The 21,247-nt window shown below is 43.7% G+C and overlaps 1 protein-coding gene across 1 annotated transcript in view; it reads left to right on the plus strand.

The window, feature by feature from the left end:
- The window catches only part of LMAN1L (lectin, mannose binding 1 like), a 104,692-nt gene that overhangs the window by 43,905 nt on the left and 39,540 nt on the right, over positions 1-21,247 (plus strand). Inside the window, exons 7-10 of the mRNA XM_088444645.1 lie at positions 10,384-10,439; positions 15,115-15,232; positions 15,981-16,168; positions 19,310-19,377. Coding sequence (XP_088300771.1) covers positions 10,384-10,439; positions 15,115-15,232; positions 15,981-16,168; positions 19,310-19,377 — 430 coding nt within the window. The remainder of the gene's footprint in view (positions 1-10,383; positions 10,440-15,114; positions 15,233-15,980; positions 16,169-19,309; positions 19,378-21,247) is intronic.

Raw genomic sequence — 21,247 nt, forward strand, 5'->3', positions numbered from 1 at the left:
CATAGAGCCCCAAAATCATGCACCACCCCAACCGCATACCTTGAGTCAGTGTAAATGTTAGCAGATTTGCCTGCTGCCAGTTCACATGCTCTAGTTAGTGCTACTAACTCTGACACCTGGGCTGAGTGAGGAGGACCAAGAGGTTTAGCTTCTATGATGTCTGTGTCATCTACAACAGCATAACTTGTACATAATTCACCTGTGTCTGTTTGTCTATGACAACTCCCATCCGTATAAAAAGTCACATCCACATTCTCTAAAGGTGTGTCATGTATGTCAGGTCTAGCAGTAAAGGTCTGATTCAGATATGCCATACAATCGTGCTTATCATTATGTCCGCTGAACTCACCTCCCGCCAGCAACTCGTCTCCCTCCACCCTTTGTACATCATGTTGTACATATGGTAGATACGTTGCTGGATTCAGCGTGCTGCAACGTTTAACAGTGATATTTGCGGGTGCAATTAGGGCTAATTCCCATTTGGTAAACCTAGCTGAAGAGACATGTCTGGTTTGAGCTGAGTTCAACAGAGCAGATACAGCATGGGGAGTGTAGACAATCATATCATGGCACAATACTATGTCCTCACTTTTACTCACCAATAAAGCGGTAGCTGTTACACTTCTCAAACAAGTGGGGAGTGATCTTGCTACCGTGTCCAATTGGGCACTGTAGTATGCTACGGGCCTACTGGCATCACCATGTTTTTGTGTAAGGACACCTGCAGCACAACCATCGGCTTCCGTACAATACAAATCAAAAGGTTTTTCATAATCGGGTATTCCCAATGCAGGAGCTTTTGTCAGGCTATCCTTAAGATTAAGGAAAGCCTGCTCTGATTCCTCTGTGTGTATGACATGATCAGGCTTTGAGGAAGAGACTAGTTCCTGTAAAGGCAAGGCCAGAATAGAAAAACCTGGGATCCACATTCGGCAATATCCACACATTCCCAAGAAGGTACGAATTTGCTGTTGATTCTGCAGCAGTGTCATGTTCTGTATGGCCTGGATTCTATCATTTGTGTGATGTCTTAACCCCTGGGTTAGGCAGTGTCCCAAATATTTTACTCTGGATTGGCACGGTTGTAGCTTGTCCTTAGCCACCTGGTGTCCTGTATGCGAGAGATGAAGTAACAAAAGTTTAGTATAATTCAAACATGACATGAACAAGTCAGAACTGTCACGACCCTGTCTAGTTGTCACCTTTTTGCCTTGGGACTTACCCCTGTCAGCTCCCGCATGGATCTGTGTGTGTAATTTGCCTGGAGGATTTGCTCTGATTATTGCACCTGGCCTCTCCTCTGTCTGTGAGCACTGCTAGCCCTGACTGGAATCACAGGTGTGGTTCTGATTCTCAGAGCTGCAGAGATGAATACTCCCTCTGCATGTTGTGCCTTCCACCACTCAGAATGCTACTACCAGACCACCTGTCCGTATCCACCAATTGCTGCCAGACCCATGGTATATATATCCTCTCCTGATAGCATTCTGGGCCTGAACATCTCGTCTTCCCGTGGTGTATGGTTCATGCATTCAAGTCTGTCCCTGTAACCTGCTACAGCAATCCCTGGCGCTATCCAGAAAACCTGTTTGAGCTGTACCTGGCAATCCAGTAAATCTGCTGGCAGCAACCCCCGGTGCTTCCAGAAAACCTGTTACAGCCAAGCCTGGCAATCCAGTAAGCCTGCTGACAGCAACCTCTGGTGCATCCCGAAAACCTGCTACAGTAATACCTGGCATCCAGACGTCCTGTTACAGCAATACCTGGCCTGTGCTCTGCTGCTAGTCCTACTCCTGGTTGGTCCCTGGCACTCTGTAAACCTGCATCGTGTTACCCTGCCTTGCTTCCTGCTGTGGATCAACTCCTGCCCCTGTTACCTACCTATTCCCTCCCTGAGCCTGCAAATTCCCAAACCTACCCATTCCTTCCTGAAACCTGTTATTTCCAATTATCCTGTCCAGCCTGCAAATTCCCAAACCTACCCAATCCTTCCTGAAACCTGTTATTTCCAATTATCCTGTCCAGCCTGCACCTGAGTTCTAGCCTTTGTCATAGTAATTCCAGATTACCCTGTTTAGCCCTCGTCTCAGCATTACCTGACTTCCCTTCAGCCATTGTCACATTCCAGTTCTGAGTCAAGTTCCAAGCTCATCAGTTCAGTCCACGGTGTTCCAGTCCAGAGTCAAGTTCCAAGCTCATCAGTTCAGTCCACGTTGCTCCAGTCCAGAGTCAAGTTCCAAGCTCATCAGTTCAGTCCACGTTGTTCCAGTCCAGAGTCAAGTTCTTAGTTCATCAGTTCAATTCAACAAGTCTTCCTGCCGGTCCCAGTCCAGTCCCTCCAGTTCCTGTCATTTATCATCAAAGGCAGTTTTCACTGCTACCCAAGTCTTGTAAATAGAGCTATTTACATTATCTGTGATTCCAGTCATGCCGGCCTCCGTTGAAACCCGATCACCACCTGAGACAGGTAACTCGCAGACACCAATCATGACAAGAACATAGCAATAAATCATCCACATATTGAATTAGAACAGATCCATTGGCAGGTTGAGAAGATTGTAAACAGTCCTGCAATGCCTGGGAGAAGATACTGGGGCTGTCTATGAAACCTTGGGGTATTCGTGTCCATGTATATTGCACACCTCTGTATGTGAATGCGAATAGGTACTGACAGTCAGGGTGGAGAGGCACAGAGAAGAAAGCAGAACAGAGGTCAATGACAGTGAAATGGGTTGCATTTGGTGGGATCTGCATCAGGATGACAGCTGGATTTGGCACTACAGGGAATTGGCTCTCTACTACCTTATTAACACCTCTAAGGTCTTGCACCAGCCTATAACCCCTCCCACCACTCTTCTTTACTGGAAAGATGGGACTGTTGGCTACACTAGCTGTACGAACTAAAATTCCCTGTTGCAATAATCGCTCAATTATTGGAAATACCCCTAATTGTACCTCCTGTTTTAGTGGGTACTGGGGAATTTTTGGAGCTTGCCTACCGCTTTTTAAGTTTACCATTACAGGGCTTACATTTGCCATTAATACAGTGTCCTGTCCATCCTTAGTCCAAAGGTAATTTGGAATTTGGGACAACATTTCATCTACTTGTGATGGATTTTCTTTTAAAACTGTAGAGTGATACATTATCCTTTGAGGAGTGTCTAACATATCCCACACCTCGTATACCATTCTCTCTGGGATATCTAAATATACACCATCAGGGGTGCAATATATAACACATCCCATTTTACATAACAAGTCTCTTCCCAGTAGGTTAGTAGGAGTCGCAGCAGCCAGAAGGAAAGAATGTCTGGTATGCAACAGCTCAATAGTAACCTCTGTGGACTTTGTTAAAGGATAACGTTCCACTTTACCTGTTACACCCATTGTTGGTACTGTCTCGTTGGTCACCTGTAAATTAATGGGAGATTTCATCACTGACCTGGTCGCCCCTGTGTCTACAAGAAAAGGATATTCAGTACCAGCTACATCAACCATCATGACCGGTTCTTCCCTAGTACTTCCTGTTAACCTGACTATCTGTAGACTACAGGTATGACCTGACCCCTAGCGTTGGCTACCATTCTCCAATAAAGCATTTACGGCCACAATTGTAGCTGGTGCCTGTTGAACATTTGCTGGTCATTGTGCATATCGCTTATGGGGATATCCAGATCTCCCCTGATTTGGGATTCCTGCTCTTTTTACTGTACAATTTCTACTTAAGTGTCCTGTTTGTTTACAATTGAAACATGTCCGTGATTCAGGTGACAACATGTGTTGTGGTGAAGTTTGAGCAGAGGGTAAAGGTGGTGGATATGGGTAAGGATAGGGAGGGTAAGGGTATTGAGGGGGATATGAGTATGGGACCTGTGGTTGTATTGGGTTAGTGGAGTAGAGCTGTGTTTGTTGTTGTGTGAGGTTAGTGAGGGCAGTTGTAAGTGTGTGTGCAGGTGCGAGTGTTTCTGTCGACTGTGATGTTACCGTCATTCCTTCCAGAGCTTGTATACTGACAGCCATTAGTTTTTCGCTCTGGATCTCCCTCTTTTTTGAGATGTTTTTGTCATGTTCTATGGCAGACTCTATGAGGTTATCTATTGTAAGTCCCCTCCAGCCAGGCTGTGAGGTCTGAACCCGAGTCTTTAAATTCTCTTTCAGACCGTCCATTAGTACCGTGACTATCATTCCCCTGTGGTGAGTGCTATCTTTAATATCTTCTATCCCAGTGTACTGGGTGATAGCCTGCAGAGCCCTGTCGCAATAGTCTTCTGCAGTTTCACTCTCCTTTTGTTTGATAGTGAAAATTTTGTTCCAGTTAACTACTACTGGAAAATATATACCCAATTGAGTCACAATGCGGGAAATGTCACCTTTGTTTACTTGGTATGTTAAGGGAACGTCACCATCCAATACACAATCCGTGATAAATTTTGTCACGTCGGTATTGCGTGGCAGACAGGCCCTTAACACCACACGCCAATCTTTATTAGTTGGCTCATGAGAACTACCCAAATTCCTCAAAAATCTTTGACATTTGGCTAGTTCCCTTTTGGGATCGGGGAAATCATTTATGATGGAATTTAGTTCCGCTCTTGTCCAAGGACAATGCATTACTACTTCCCTCGTGGGCACTACACCGTTCGCATCTGCATTTCCGTTCGGAACAGTTATCGTCTGAATGGGATGCAGACCGGTAGCGTTGCAACCTCTGACCTGGTTACCTGACTGGGGGTTTAATCTGCTGCTGCTACGTATGGTATTAACAACTTCCTCTATGGGTGCAGAGTGAGTTAACACTTCCATTGCTGTTACCGATGGAGATGGAGGCACCACTCGTGATTGTGGTGATGCAGCATCCATCATCTGCGCAGCATGGGAAATGGCAGACATTACAATAGGCTCATCATCTACATCATAAACATTTTATTTATGGTTACCTAAGAGTGGGTACAAATCACTTGCTAAATTTTTATGGGTATTTTTGGTAACTGTACTTGCACCTCCATCCACATAAGGTGGGGGAGGTGAGCGTGAACTGCTGGCAATACTCTCCACAACACTACCTTGCTGCACATGCGCTCCAATTTGTGGCTCGCCCGTATTGCAATTTAGCGTCGCGGATGTATTTTCTTCCAATGCGCTCGCAACGCTAGTTTGCGTCGCTTGCACATTTTTAAGCCACGCATCCCCCTCATGCTGCCACAATTTTTAACAATCAAAATATTTGACATTTTTCTCCCAGGAGCGCATCAGACTGATGTGATCCCGGACGTTATCTAATACATCCTTTTCAAAACTACCAATTCTGGGAAACGGTCTAACACTCTTCATCGTCATTTTAAACCATACATCACAATACTTTATTGCATAAGTACCGTACTTAGTATGCGTAATACGACGGGCCAATCCGATCGGCGCATCCATTAGCAGCACATCATTGTCTAACATTTCCACTGTTTGCATGGCTCCCATTCTGAGACAAAATCCTATGCTTTTCAATACAGATTTAAACTGGTGAAAGACCATCAAGATACTTTCACTTACCTGTGGACGATTTAAATCGGCGGCGCCCACACACCTGGATAAGATTTGAAAAAGGCAACTTCCACACCCGGATAAGATTTAGTAAGGCAACTTCCACACCTATAGGAGTTTATATGTCGGCCGCTCCTACGCACCTCTCTACAACAAAGACAACATGTACACCTGCTACTGTGTATAGAACGGTAAAGCTACTTACCGAGCGGCTAGACTAACCCTTGCACCTAGCCCTTAAGGATCACACGATATCCTTAACTTTATCCAACAAATATTCACTGTTACACACTTTTTTCCTGCACAGAAAAATGCACGTTAACCCAGATATTGATAACAATTGAAAAAGGTAAACCTCGACGGCTTTGTTTAAACACGTGGCAGCAGAACCGGAAGTGCATATACGCTATTGTGTGACCAGCCGCATACACAATAATAGGTCCAGCAGGGGTGACGTGCAAGGTCACTGAACCGCACGGGAAGGAGCCCCCTAAAAGGGTCCACCTACCTCCCCAGTCTCATCACCACTCATCACTGAACCCCACCCACCTGCCCGGGATCTTAACAGAGCAGCATTGTGACTACTCAATAAAAGATTTTGCCCAAAATTACTGTGTCTCGCTGGCCTCATTTTGATCCTATTCCATTCCCCTTTTCACATTACTCCAAACTACACTCCATACCCAATCACACCCTCCTCACTCCCAAAACATCACCACCACCAGAAGAAACATTCTAATTAACACCACTCACAAACACACACAAGTCATCACCATTACTAGCAGGAAGAGCGCACCTTACCCCCCCTACCCCATACACTATAATGCGACTACCACACAACCGTATAATGACTTTTAACTGCGTACGCAAAAAAATGCATTTTAGCCGCGTACTCAATACTGCGGCACCCCTCTAAACGTTAGGTTCTATCAACATAGGAAAACAAACTTTTTCCTTTCTTGTCCCTAGATTCTAGTCAGCTTCCTTGGCTCACATGAAAACAGATAGCGATCTTTCAGCACAAAGCGGTTACAGGAAAACCCTGTATGTGGCCACTCCACTCTTTGCTGAGATATCGCTAGACGTATGTGCCGTGTGAGTAGGTAAGTGACTTCACTCGATGAGCCCCCATCTGACGATATTAAAATTAAACCTTTATATACCCCTGCCTATACATTCTAAAATCCTTCCTATAAACCTCTAAGAATAACGCTAATTTGTGTACGCAATCATACAGTAAATAGAGACTCCAGACTTAGAACATGTGGTTCCAAAGCACAAAGTATTATTCAAGTAAAAGTACAGTCAGTTACACGCTATTGATCCAGACACAATTAGATGCAAAGGAAATATACAGACTCAAGCACAGTATACATACGCAGAGCTTCCGGACCTGGTGATAGGTATCAGCAAGAGACCCCTTGTCATTCAACATTCAGCAAGAAGACAAGAACCCAGTGTTTGAGCACACATTTTATACCCCCCCAGAATAGAACGGACAATAGAGGAGTTTGTTGCTGATGTCATTGGTTCCCAGGGGAGAAGCATCTGTTACAGAGCTTTTAACAGGCTGGTTCAAATAGACTCTCCCTGCCTCTAACAGCTGGGGGTCTTCCCTTCCGACCCCCATTGCTGCATCCTAACAGTTGTTTCTAAAATATACATTTTGTTGCTTGTAGTCTCTGCGGTCCATAAGTTGCGAATGCATGATGCGGTCTCCACACCGATAGTACCGGAATTCTGTTGAAAGAGTACGCATCAGTACGAACCCAAACACTGCTTTCTTATCATGTACAGAACCTAAGTTATCAAATATCTTTATTTCACAGCATTTAAACTAACTGAACCAACTTAAATCATATACTTTAAAACTTACTAAACCTTATGTGTGAATATGTAATGTATGAGTATTCGGGGTTTGATATAAGGACGCTAGCTAACTTGGGGCAGATGCGTGCGCATAAAGCTAATTATACAGCGGTTTTATACAAAGTCCTATGCATTCGCTAATATGCGACTAGTTAACAGCGCAATTGAGCGTATTAATGTGTGTATGAGAAATGATGAAAGATGCAATCGCATGCTGCTAATAGTAATATCGCCACATGTACTAAAGGGTAAGTTTATCTAAAATGGCGCTTAGGCGGCCATTCGCAAAATGGCGTCTTGCGATCTCATTTCCAAAATGGAGTCTTGTGGTCAGTCGCAAGATGGCGTCGCTGTGATTTAATTTTAAACTGATCTGGTCTCAGCCAATTATCCAGCTTCGACAGTATATATATATATATATATATATATATATATGTACATACACACACTGTAAATAATATGGCATTTCAGCCACAATATATAAAGTTTAAAGTCTGACCGATTATATCAGTCCTCCCTTCCCACATAACAAATGGCACATCCCGTAGTTCTTTTCTAAAGTGAGGCTGAAATAGAACAAAAAAGTTAAGTATCACCTTCAAGAATGTCCGTCCTGAACCTTAACATGGCCAAGAAGGAACATATTGTTTTTCCCCTTTGCAGATTCCCTCCAACCATAGATGTATTTATAATGGGTGCAGGGTGTGCGCTGCACCTAGGTCCGGGGGGGGGGGGCTGCACCGTACACCCTGCACCCATAGTATACTTTCCTTGTGCCGGCAAGTGAAAGCAAAGACACTGACACTGAGCCAGAGCCTTTCCTCTCTTGTGCACATGCACCATCTTCCCTACCATGTATCTTTCCCATTAAAGGTATTCAGTATGCGGCCCTCCAGCAGCTATGGAACTGCACACTCAGTATTCCCTTTCACAGTTTTGCTCTTAGGGCATGCTAAACCTGTGGCAAGGCATGCTGAAGTGTGTAGTTCCCCTGATGTATGGTCTAAGGCATGACCCCCCTCCCTCTTGTTCTTCCTTAACACACTCCATGTGACCAATGCTCCACTCTCTTGTCTCCTCCTTTCAGCGACTTTGCTCACCCATATACATAGGGGACAGGATAAGTGGCAGATTTTACCTAGGGGCCGCAGCCCCCCCCCCTTCCCGCCCCCATTAAGATCCCTCACCTCAGTGAGCCAGTTGCAGTCTGGCTACACCGTGACTGCCAGTTGCTTCCCATTGGAAGCACTACCTGCCAGTCACACACAGCACAGGCAGCCCCAGTGGGAGGTGTTTTCTCCCACTGGGACTGCCAGCTTGGGCTGCGATTAGCAGAGAGCAGCTTCCAGTGGAAGCTGCTGCTCTGCCTTTCGGGCAGCCCTACACGTCTTCTAGGGGCTGCAGCCGATGCAGTCCTAAGTAGCAGGTGTTATGCACAGCACCACCGCCGCTTGTGCGCATGTGCTGGTCCCGGCCGGCCAGACCAGCAGTAGGGGGGGCATGCTGTCACTCACCATTGACAGCACGTCCCCTTTGTAGCGAGACCCATAGCGACGGCTTGCCCATCGCTATCCGGGTCTCGCGCATGCGCACGATGGAGCAGCCTCCGTCATGCGCATTTGCACTGGGCCAACATCGACCCGCTTGCGAGCGCTCGCGAGCGGGTCTGAATTAGGCCCACAGTGTTCAGATTCCCTAGGACACTGCCTTCCCTATGTGTCTATTTATCACCTGGATGCTCCAGGTCCCGCCATTATAAAACATATTTCAAGTATCACTGAACTGCACAGCAATTACCCCGGGTTGTACTAGTACTCTAGGTTGAGAACTACTGTTTTAAATGATCTAGTGGCATCTATATATCCGATGCCAGTAAAAAAATACTAAAAAAAAACAACCCTATTTTTATAAGAAAAAATGTTGCTGTTCTAGAATTTTTATCTCCCCTTGGTTCTCATGGAAATTTTATACACTTGTGCGGTAACCTTGATCTGTGGCTAGATGGCACCATTTCTCCTGAAACTAATACATATATTAGACTGGATAGTGTTCCTTTGGATTAGTTTCGCCAACCATTGTAAATTTTATTTATATTTTTTACTACTGACATTTGCACTTATGTATTATTATCTTTTTTTTCCCCAAAAACATATCTAAAATGGAAAATAATAGAATGTAATCAAGAATTGTAAAAATGCAGATTACAGGCTCTACACAACCACTGTTGCTTTGGTCCTATGTGTATTAGGGCAGGGTTAGGAGAGAGACAGATTTGTACTCCCCTTATTTTTTTAACTTACTGGTAGATTTCTACCTAATTTTTAAGGACTACCAATAAATTCCCAGACAATTATTAACCCTTTATAGAATTTTAATAGCAAAATATAAACCTCAATAAAGTTTATTAAAGTTTTAAAGAATTTACAATATTGTCTATAAAAAAATATTAATAATACTTCGCAAAAACTTGACGATGATGTATGGTAAACATATTGTTGCGGCCGGGGCTGCTGGCTCAATTATTTTTTAGTTAACCAGGCATAAAGATCTCACGGAACCATCCTGGGGCAAATAGATAATTTAATTCTTATCCATTCAGTCCTACAAACGTGTGATTTATTTTATTTCTTTCTTTTCACTTATTTAAAAGTGGCCAGGCAAATACATGGGTCCACATGAAAAGGTTCAGTTTTCTTGTGGTTACAAAGACTGAAGATTTATTGTAAAGATATTGATGTGGTCAGAATACAGAAATTTGGTCCTTTAGTTTTGTTTTTATACTGATTCGAGGATAAAGAAGTTTAGACAGCAAATGTAAAGCTTTCCCTGCAACCATCTAACTTGGACCAGTAGTATATAGGTCTTAGAACAAAGATTTGCAATATTCATTAGTGCCATTTTGTATATTTTTGTTGTTTGTGTTGTCTGGTTTAGAGACTAGTGTAATCCACATTTATATTATATTCTTCTATTTTACAGATGACCATGATGTCCTCTCTTTCATGGTGTACAGTCTAAGCACAACTTGGGAAGAGGTAACCTTGTTTATGCTCTTATCAACAGTTACACTTATTCTGTATATCCCCCAAACCCCTCTACCTGGACATTCATGGACTATTAATAATCCCTGATGCCACCAAACATTGGGCTGCAGACACTTCCATGATAGATCAGTACGTGTACAGTAGTGGGTACTTTCTTATTAACTAGTAACCAGGCATAGTTATACCATGTCACCTTGAATGTGCTCATTGTATTTAGAATAGACAGCTTGCAATATCTTCATAACTTATTTGACAAGTACAGAAAACTCATTACAATAATATAGTTGTTACTTTTTTAACTTAAAGACTGACCAGCCTCAAACACTGCGGCTCCCCTGACACGCAGATTGCACTCATGCTGTGAAGGAAATCACAATGGCTAATTTATGCATGCCCATGAAACAGAGTTTACCCGATCACAACACACCTGCAATTTGCCTAGCCACCTCCCATTACATTCCCCATACACTGACTACCTATCACTCACTTTGCAAGTGAATCCACTGTGCCGGAGTGACTGCAATACGATTGTTGCAGCATTCGCGCAATGGCAAACACATTCGCTCAGTCTGTGTAAATATTGGATTTGCATAAATCTCAGCATCAGGCACAGTGAAACTTAGCACTGCCGAGTCTGTCTGTAGTAGTTATAGTGTAACTTTAGCGATCTAATAGCTTCCTCAAAGACTGGTTTCTTGAGCATAGGAATAATAAAGGAACACTTTATTTACAAAAGAAAGTATAATGCTTAGTTGCATTTTCAAACTAAAAACGTGCACAGAATTACATGTGGCTTATTCTAGGCCGGGGAGGGGGCACGGTAAGAAAATGCAAGTACAGGCTTCAACTCTGCATTGATCACCCTGGTCTGACCCAGAACAATTCCATAGCTTTAATCACATATTCCACCACCCCATAGATGACGTCATGACCAAGAGTCTGATGACTGGCTGGCTTGTTAATTAACCCAGGAACATGTTAGTTCCACTCAAGTAACTTTTAACCAAAGTACAAATAACTGGACATAGGGCCTGATTCAGAGCTGAACGCTCTGACCAGAGCGCTCGCTCTGAATCAGGGCCCTCCTACCTGTTTTAGGAGCCTCCTCCTGGACGCCCGCATAGCTGTGGGTGACCACCCACAGCTTATGCGAGCGTCCATGATGATGGTCGCGATGGTCTTGACCATCGCGACCATCGGGCTTGCGACGGAGAACCTGCGGTAGGGTCTCGCTGCCGCAAGCCCTGGAGTGATTTTGGCTCTATCACTCCCAAAATCACTCCCACTGACATCACTAGTGATGTCAGTGGGGCCGGCTTCAGACGGTGGCGTTCCCATGGGAACGCCTCCGTCTGGCAGGCACGCCCCCGGCATGCCCACCAAAGGGGGCGTGCTGTCAATCAACATCGACAGCACGCCCCCTTTGGTGCAAGACCTGGAGCGACAGCTCGGCTGTCGCAGTCCGGGTCTCGCGCATGCGCACGACGGAGCTCCCTCCGTCGTGCGCATGCGCAGTGGGGCAACATCGACCCGTTTGCGAGCGTCCTTAGCTCGCGAACGGGTCTGAATGACCCCCATAGTTTCCCCTGAGTTATAGCTACAGCGAAAACATAGTATGTTTCCAAAAATCTCTATTATTTAAGCTGTAATATGAGTGCAAACATGATGTGTGATTGGTAAGATACCTAATTTCTCCCAAACCATACATCCTAGTGACTCCCAACTCACATCAGAGCAATGTGTTGAGGGCCTGATTCTGAGATTTATGCGAATGCAATCACAACTACAATCTCTTACAGATTGTAGTTGCTAAAATATGCTAGCCTATCCTTCCATAGCTTAGCCAAGCATAGGGATGCCCACTGCTACCTTCTCATAGCTGTCCGATGATGTACATGATTGTAAACATCGGTAACGTCGATGCAGATTGGGCAGTCACACAGCATGTAAATTATGTCTGACCTGCCTCAAACACTGCGTCTCTACTGACACACATAGGGCTCTCATGCTGTGAAGGAAATCGCAATGGCTAATTTATGCACGCCCATGAGACGGAGTTTAAACGGTCCCAACACACCTGCATTTGCCTAGCAACCTCCTGTAACCTTCCCCATACACTGACTAACTGTCACTCACTTTGCAAGTGAATGCTCTGTGCAGGCGTGACTGCAATACAATTGTTGCAGCATTCGCGCAATAGCAAAAAATCGCTCATTCTGAGTAAATATCGGCATTGTTTAAATCTTGGAATCAGGCCCATACTTCAGATTTTGGGAACTCCTAGTTATTATTGAAATATAAATTTTATGTCAAAACAGATAAAATATTGTTTTTGCATTTGTACCTGTTTGAAGACTGAATACACCTTTTGGTTAGATGGCTCTTTTTTTTACCCCCTGCTGTGTTCCGAAAGAGCATCCTGATGTCATCTATATATACGAGTACAAACTTAGTCAACATTGCCTTTTGTCTATCTCCTGTCAGGTAATTGCCTTTTCCTGCTCACAGGATATCATAAGGGAGTTTAACAAAAACTACACAAGGCCACCTCAGGCTTCCTCAGTGTAATTAAAAATCCTAAATTAACAGTATATCAAAAGAACATAGCAAAGGGCATTCAGATTACCAGCCCTCAATGACCTAACATTTACAAAAAAAAAACAGTTCCTATATACAGTTATCAGTTGAGCATAGTTGAATTATTATGAATTAAATATTGGAAGATTTCCTTCTCTCTACAAAACCATGACTGTCACAGGTCATAATTATGGTAGTTAATATATATATAGGGATGTAGTCAGCATCCCGGAGTGCGGGATGCCGACGGTATAAATACCGGCGCCGGAATCCCGTCAGCATTGGGATCCCGGTGCCAGAATCCTGACCACCGTCATCCCGAAGGTAAGTATTGGGGGATAGGGGGAGGGTTAGGTTTAGGCACCAAGGAGGGGGAGGTTAGGGTTAGGCACTCAGGGGGGCGGTTAGGGTAAGGCACTAAGGGGGGAGGGTTAGGTTTAGGCACCGAGGAGGGGGAGGTTAGGGTTAGGCACTAAGGGGGACGGTTAGGGTAAGGCACTAAGGGGGAAGGGTTAGGGTTAGGCACTGGGGAGGAGGAGGTTAGGGTTAGGCACTAAGGGGGGAGGTTAGGATAAGGCACTAAGGGGGGAGGGTTAGGCACTGGGGAAGGGGAGATTGGGTAAGGCACTAACGGGGAAGGGCTAGGGTTAGGCACTGGGGAGGAGGAGGTTAGGGTTAGGCACTAAGGGGGGAGGGTTAGGCACTGGGGAGGGGGAGGTTAGGGTTAGGCATTAAGGAGGGAGGTTACGGTAAGGCACTAAGGGGGAAGGGTTAGGGTTAGGCACCGGGGAGGAGGAGGTTAGGGTTAGGCACTAAGGAGGGAGGTTACGGTAAGGCACTAAGGGGGAAGGGTTAGGGTTAGGCACCGGGGAGGAGGAGGTTAGGGTTAGGCACTAAGGGGGCGGTTAGGGTAAGGCACTAAGGGGGGAGGGTTAGGCACTGGGGAGGAGGAGGTTAGGCACTAAGGGGGAGGTTAGGGTAAGGCACTAAGGGGGCGGGTAGGGTAAGGCACTAAGGGGGGAGGGTTAGGCACCAGGGAGGAGGAGGTTAGGGTAAGGCACTAAGGGGGGAGGGTTAGGCAACATGGAGGGGGAGGTTAGGGTTAGACACTGAGGGGGGAGGTAAGGGTAAGGCACTAAGGAGGGAGGGTTAGGGTAAGGTATCTATCTATCTAGAGTCCACAAGCTTGTCACTTCTATCCTCAGGAGACCAGTCTGCTCTTCAACGTTTCTGTTTTAACACCCGACGATAGTGTTAAAACTGAAACAGACCGGTCTCTTGACCTTTATTTCATATACACTATGGGAGTATATGAAATAAAGCAGCTAAACCTGTCTAATGTCCTGGTGAGGGCGCCCAAACCACCACTTGGGCGTCCAAATGACAGACATTTCGCACATAGCTGATCACCACCTCAGGAGGCTGTGAGTAGAAATGTCATCGCTGGTGGCTTTCATGCCTGAATGGAGCAACATTTGAATTACCTACTTTTCTCTGCCTCTTATTTATTTTGTAGGTTACTTATTTATATTACATTATGTTATCATATTATACTGAATACTGATGTCTATCTCTGTGGTTTGAACATGTGGAACAAACTACTCTTGTCATAGTTTAGCTGGTTATTGTCAAATCAAAAAATGTGGAAATATTGATCATCCTGATATTTCAATTCAGGGGCGTATCTATAATGGATGCAGGTTGTGCGGTGCACACGGGCCCATGGGTCCAGGGGGACCCACACCGCACACCCTGCATCCATATAGTTTTATACTTACCCATCCGTAGTCACCAGAGTGCTGCTCTGCAGCACCGGGCCGGCGCTGCAGAACAGCAAAAATCACTGGGAAAATGTCGGCGGCCATTTTCTTTGTGATTCGCGTATGCGCGATACTGCTGTCCCCGGGAAAATGGCGCGGGTGCCATTTTCTCAGAGACCCGCACATGCGCAGTAGATTCTGGCACTAAGCCAGAATCTACTGCACCACCGTGACTCTGTGGCACCGCACAAGAAAACGTGCCTGTTTCAATTGTAATGTTTTGCGTATTTGGTCTATGTACTGTACCATCAATGTAATTTTGATCTTAGTCTCCAGGAGCACAGGTCCCAACTGATGAAAAGGAAATGTTTGAGAAAGAGTATGAAGAGTTTCAAAGAGAACTGGAAAAGAACATGGAGGATTTCCAGAAGAATAATCTCGCACAAGGTTCAATCCATTCTCCTGCTATCCCATGTTAATGCTTTACACGTGTTCTGTCTGCTTGCTTTTCACATAGGAAAGGGCGTAGAAGTTTTATATGTAGTGTCACAGATACAGTATAGCTCACTTGTGTATATATACCAGTGGCGTCACATAGAGCATCAAAAGCTGCACTACCACCTAGGGCAAGGTTTAACTCCCATGCCGCTACCCTGGCCATGGTTCTTCCAGTACTGAATGGGAAGTTGATTGGTTTGGACAAGAGGAAAAAGTACAAAACACAATCAAGAAATGTTTGGTTTTGGAGAATGCACAAAGGGAAAACACACAAGTCAGACTCTGCAAGCGGGATTATGTACAAGTCTGCATCAGTTCCTACTGTATGTGTGTTGGTCACTTGGGCTGTATGGGATGCTGTGCAATATATAACAAATTGTAGAGGGAAATACATGCTTCCAGTCTTACATGTATGGGAGATAAACTGTAGTCAACTCTAACAGGAAACAAAAAAGTTGAGTGCTGCAGCATCAGCAGATGTACGCGATACACTATAATTATATACAAACTGAACATCTTATTACCTGAGAAAGACATGACCACCTATATACTGGGTGACATAGACCGAGCCACTGACATTTTTCTATAATTGAATAGAATGTGATCAAGTACCTATATTTTCTTTAATACTTTTTATTTCCATTACATCCATTTGTTTTACAAAGATCTCTGTTTTATGTCCCTCATTCCTGGTCAGATGAAGATGAGTTTGAGTCAGACAATCAGAGAGAGCTGGAAATGGTACTGTTTGGACAGACCAGATTACTGGAGGAGATGAGAGTGTTGAAACATAGACTAACTATGACCGTTGAGGAACAGAAAAGGCAGCAAGACATTTTAAGTCGCTCTGGAGTCAACGAGACCACAACTGTGAACAAGGAACATGTGAGTGTTCAGAGTTTGGTAGTTTTGTTTTAGAACTTTTCTGTATAGTACATAAATAAATGTTGGCTTATTAGAAATACATAATGTGTATAGCTTATGAAGTATACAGAAGGCTGGAAAGGAAAACTCTTTGCTACTATTTCCGGCTTGTAAGCTTCCCCCCCTCCCTTACATTCACTTCATTCATTTATTACTTAGACTGCTGTGGTCTTAAACCGCTTATGATTTCAAGGATTAAAAGCTTAGTTTTTTTTCTGTTGTTTCCTGTTTTTATTTCTCAGCGCTGATAAAAATGTTTTTGTAGTGCAACAATTCCCAAGCACCTGTCACAGAAGTTTAAAATAAATAATTATTACTCCTGATCAAATTCATACAAAAACAGGAATAACTGTGGAAATTAGGGACAGCTGATAATAACTATGCAAATCTGGTTTGTACTAATAGCTGGTTTTTCAACAGAGACATTCACATTTTTGCAGTTTTAGTCGTAGAAATGCCTTGGCATGAAGTACACGATGTCCATTCAAGATGTTCACATGGACTAATAGTCTGTTCAATAAATTGTCCTTTGTTGTTTCCATTTGCTTGTTATGTACAGTTATTCAGTTGGAAAAATAGTGAATACATTAACCTTCAGTCTGTGAAAACAGTGTACTTGTTAGATTACTCATGATGTTCATTTATGTGATTGTTAAATTAACACAGACTACCACAATTCCCAGACTGGAGAGATATGGGGGCATATTTAGTTGTCTGACGTATTAGGGCCCCATTAGTTGTGTGCAGCTTGTTTAGAAAAACTCAGCAGAGGCCTGGAGAGAGTGGAATGGATTTACCTGGTCACCTTCTCTCCTGGCCCTGTAGTAGTCCCTCCCCCCAAAGTGATAATAGTGTTGCCACTGATTCCAAGCAAGTTTAAGCAGAACCTGACTCTGTTTTGTTTTATTTTCTTATTGTATTTGTATTACATAATAGTGGTTGAATATATATAAAAAATATTCTTGTTCTACAGCTAATTATACAGTTGGCTTGTAGAGCTCACTATTTAATAGAGTTGCGTGTTTGCTTTCTCGGCACAGACAAACACAAAAGAATAGGCGCTCTGGAGAGATCTGGGAAAGGACAATGTAATAAGCAGCTCACCACTAAGGGGATAGGCAGGCCCCAAAAGACTGAAAAATGGTTTTGTGGGAGCACTAATTGGTATGTATATTGAAATGAACCAAATGATGTGAAAATGTAAATAAATAGGGGTCACACTTAATGATGCGATAACATGAGAATAAACATATAAAATAAAAACAAATATATCTAGAAACCAGCATAAAAGAGGTTACCATACATCAATGCAGGTGTTATATAAATAAAAAAATAACATATAAAACTTTACAAAATCAGCATAAGATAAATGTAAACAGTCGTGGGTGAATTGCAATCTGCAAAACAAATGTCCAAAAAGTATGGATAAGTGATACACCTGTTGGTGGGTAATGTATTGGATATCTCAAATAGATCTGCTCTCAGATGTTCTGAGATGTTCAGCAGATGATAGTCTTATGTGGAAATGTCTCTTAAAAAAACAGGGAAATGGAAAAACTGTAGAGATAGTATCAATAATTCCAATAGTGAGTAGACAAAATAAATAATTCTGCCAGCACAGTGATATGAAATCTAGAGTCTTACCCACTATTTGAACTGTGCGCCGCACAGCACCCGCACTGCACAGTCCAAATAGTGGGTAAGACTCTGGATTTCATATCACTGTGTTGGCAGAATTAATACCCACGACTGTTTACATTTATCTCATGCTGATTTTGTAAAGTTTTATATGTTATGTTTTTATTTATATAACACCTGCATTGATGTATGGTAACCTCTTTTATGCTGGTTTCTAGATATATTTGTTTTTATTTTATATGTTTATTCTCATGTTATCGCATCATTAAATGTGACCCCTATTTATTTACATTTTCACATAATTTGGTTCATTTCAATATACATACCAATTAGCGTTCCCACAAAACCATTTCTTGGCACAGAATCCGCTTATCTCCTCCAAGTTATTCTGTCACTCTAACAATATAATAGCTTGGTGGAGTGACCGCAAAGGATTAGAATGGCATTGCTGTGGGTATATGATGCAATGGGATATGTAGCCAGGTCTAGAAATCTGCAAAAATGTAATGAGAGCAGGAAAGAGGTATCAGCCTATAGACTGTATAGACAGATCATACTTGTATGATATGTAAAAATTAAATAATGAACCCACTGGTTACAATGGGTTTGGTATGGGTTCCCAGCGGTTGGGATGCCGCCGGTCAGAATACTGACAGCGGCATCCCGACAGACAGAATCCCGACACCCGTAGTTAAGTATACTACTACTAACCATAACCCCTACCCCCCCTCCCCGATGCCTAAACCTAACCCCCCCAGTGCCTGAACCCAACCTCCCCGCACCCTACACCAAACCCTCCCCACTTAGTGCCTAACCCTAACCCTTCCACTAGTGCCTAACACTAAACGTAACCCTCCCCTAACCCCACGATACTTACCTTCGGGATGCAAGCGGTCAGGATAACGGAGTCGGGATCCCGACGCTGTTGAGATTCCGGCGCCAGTATTTAGACCATCGGCATCCCACACACCGGGATGTTGACTACATCCCGGTTACAAAGATAACGCTGGCAGCATACAGTATACACCTCCCTGTGTTAGGCATAATTAAGCATAGACAATTGCTGAGCTTTATGTCCTTTTAATTTTAAAGTATTATATGTATGTGTTTCAGCACAGAAGACATTTGTTGCCTATTACTTGGGCTTGCAGCCCAAGCCAGGACTGGTGGAGTATAGAACAACCCCAACTGTTTCTTAAGCTTTGCATCAAGGGCCACTTAAGTCAAAAATTATAAAAATATTCTTCTTCCCTCATTGCAGAACACTGAGGCGCCATCATACGGTAAATGACAAAAGAATTTGGAGAAAATGTATTTTGAATATTTATTAGAATGCTGATTTATGGTGGCACATAGGAAATATCATACCACCTAGGTATCCAGGTTTCTCCCTCTAACAATAGGGGCATTTATGTTGATCATATCTTTTATCATGTGCTGTATAATTCTTATACTGATTTACAGGCGCACAGTACCCTAGAAACTGTGATGAACGGGATGCCAGATCTTCTCGCCAAGACGAAGGACCTCAAGTGAGTACAGTGATATATTTTCTGAATGACAGCAGTTTCAGTGGAGAACTTTATATAACCCTATGGATCCTGAATGCTGATGGTATGAGTTTAGCACAGCAAGTGGCTTCACTGATAGTTCCTGGCAACACTGAAAAATAGGAAAAAGGTGGGTGGGATGGGAGCGATTAGGGGGCTGAGAATCATTTGTTGCTCCCGTATGCTGAAAAACAGCAAAAAAAACCCTGGACTTTCCAACTAGTTGGGAAAATTCCCAACTTATTGTTCTAGTGTCGTGGGGGAGTTTCCAACTTTCCCCCCAACTGAATAATAACTAGGTGGATGCTGGGCGGCAGGGTCCACCTACATTTGTCACAGTCACCTCTTATGACAGCCTCTCTGAAAGCCCCTCATGCCTTAGCAGCTGCGCCATGCTAGGACCTGTAGTTTACCTCCTGCCCAACCTGGACATCTTCCAATGTGAAAAGCGCTCTCTGGGAGGGGAGCTAGGATGAAGCCTGCCTGGGGGATCGGCTGAACGGAATCCTGCTGCAGCTCCTCTCCTGTCTTTAAGGCTGATCTTCAGTGTGTGTTTTAAAATCACTGCCAATCCCTATGCAATTATGCATTTATTCCCATACATGCTTAAACTCTTTTTATCATAACGTATATATGGGCCAATAATCGTAGTGTATTTCTTATTTTCCCATTGCCAACTATATATATAATTAGGCAATTAATATTTCTCCTCACATTTATGTTCTTCTATAGCCCAAATAGTTCTATTCATTAGTTTCATTATTCCTTACATTTTTCTGATTTAGAAACCATTGCAAAAATAGTTCTCTTAGTAGTCTGGTTTCCTTCTTAAAAGTAACAGGAAAAAGCTGTATTAAGCTGAGTACACAATGGAGTGATGTCGTTTCCGATTTGGCTGATGTTGAACGACAAATCGTGCGTATTGTGCACGCTCCCATGGTTACATGCGACGCCATCAGTTTTGATGTACTGCACATTAAGCCTGACGATATTGCATGCAGTATCATGAATGTTAATGAAGGATGGAACGAGTGATCATTCCGTCGTTCAGTACATTGTTCAGAAGTGTACCGTGGCTACGATATGTCCAGGTACACATCATCCCAGTGTGTAACTAGTATTACACTCCGAGTGCTTTCAGTGAAAGTAAGAACTTCATATAAATCGGAAAACAGGGGCATGTCGCCCGTGTTTTCCAGTAGTGACGAGGCCAGGGTCTGCAGCGGTAGATGCAGATTACTGGCCTTGCAAGCTGCCAGAAGCCAGCCAAGCTGAGTAAGTCTTAGCTTATGCAGCCTGGCCAGAGGACCAACCTTCGCGACCGTAATCCGTGGTAGCGTCTATAGACACTGCACTCGGATCGCAGACGGAGCAAAGGGATTTCTATTTCATACAGACACCTCCTGCTGCATTTGTATTTGAGTTGGATAGTGTTGCACAGCCATGTCCTTGCGGCTGTGCAATACCGTCCATCTCTGAACCAGGCCCTATGACCACAATGGATAGTAGCGATTTGAGCACTTTATCACATCTCATAGACACAGCTGTTCTGCTAAAAGAGAACCGATCATTATGTTTCAGATGACGGGCTTAATATTGCATAAATACAGAAGATTGGCCCCACTGGGCATCTCACTGCAGAGCTTTCTGTTAACCAGTGCCGGCATCTGTGTCCCACTATCACGTATCCTGATCTATAAACAAATCTCAGCCCCCCCCACATGTACATGATTAATAATGAATTGATAGGCTGAAAATTGGTCCTGGCCACAAACAAACTGTACAGTGTGTCAGCAAATGGTATAATTTGTTTTAAACTCTGTCCTCAAGTCACCCTTTTTAACAAATAAAT

The sequence above is a fragment of the Taudactylus pleione genome, unplaced genomic scaffold (genome assembly GCF_031769625.1).
Source record: "Taudactylus pleione unplaced genomic scaffold, aTauple2 ptg000019l, whole genome shotgun sequence".
NCBI lineage: Eukaryota > Metazoa > Chordata > Amphibia > Anura > Myobatrachidae > Taudactylus > Taudactylus pleione.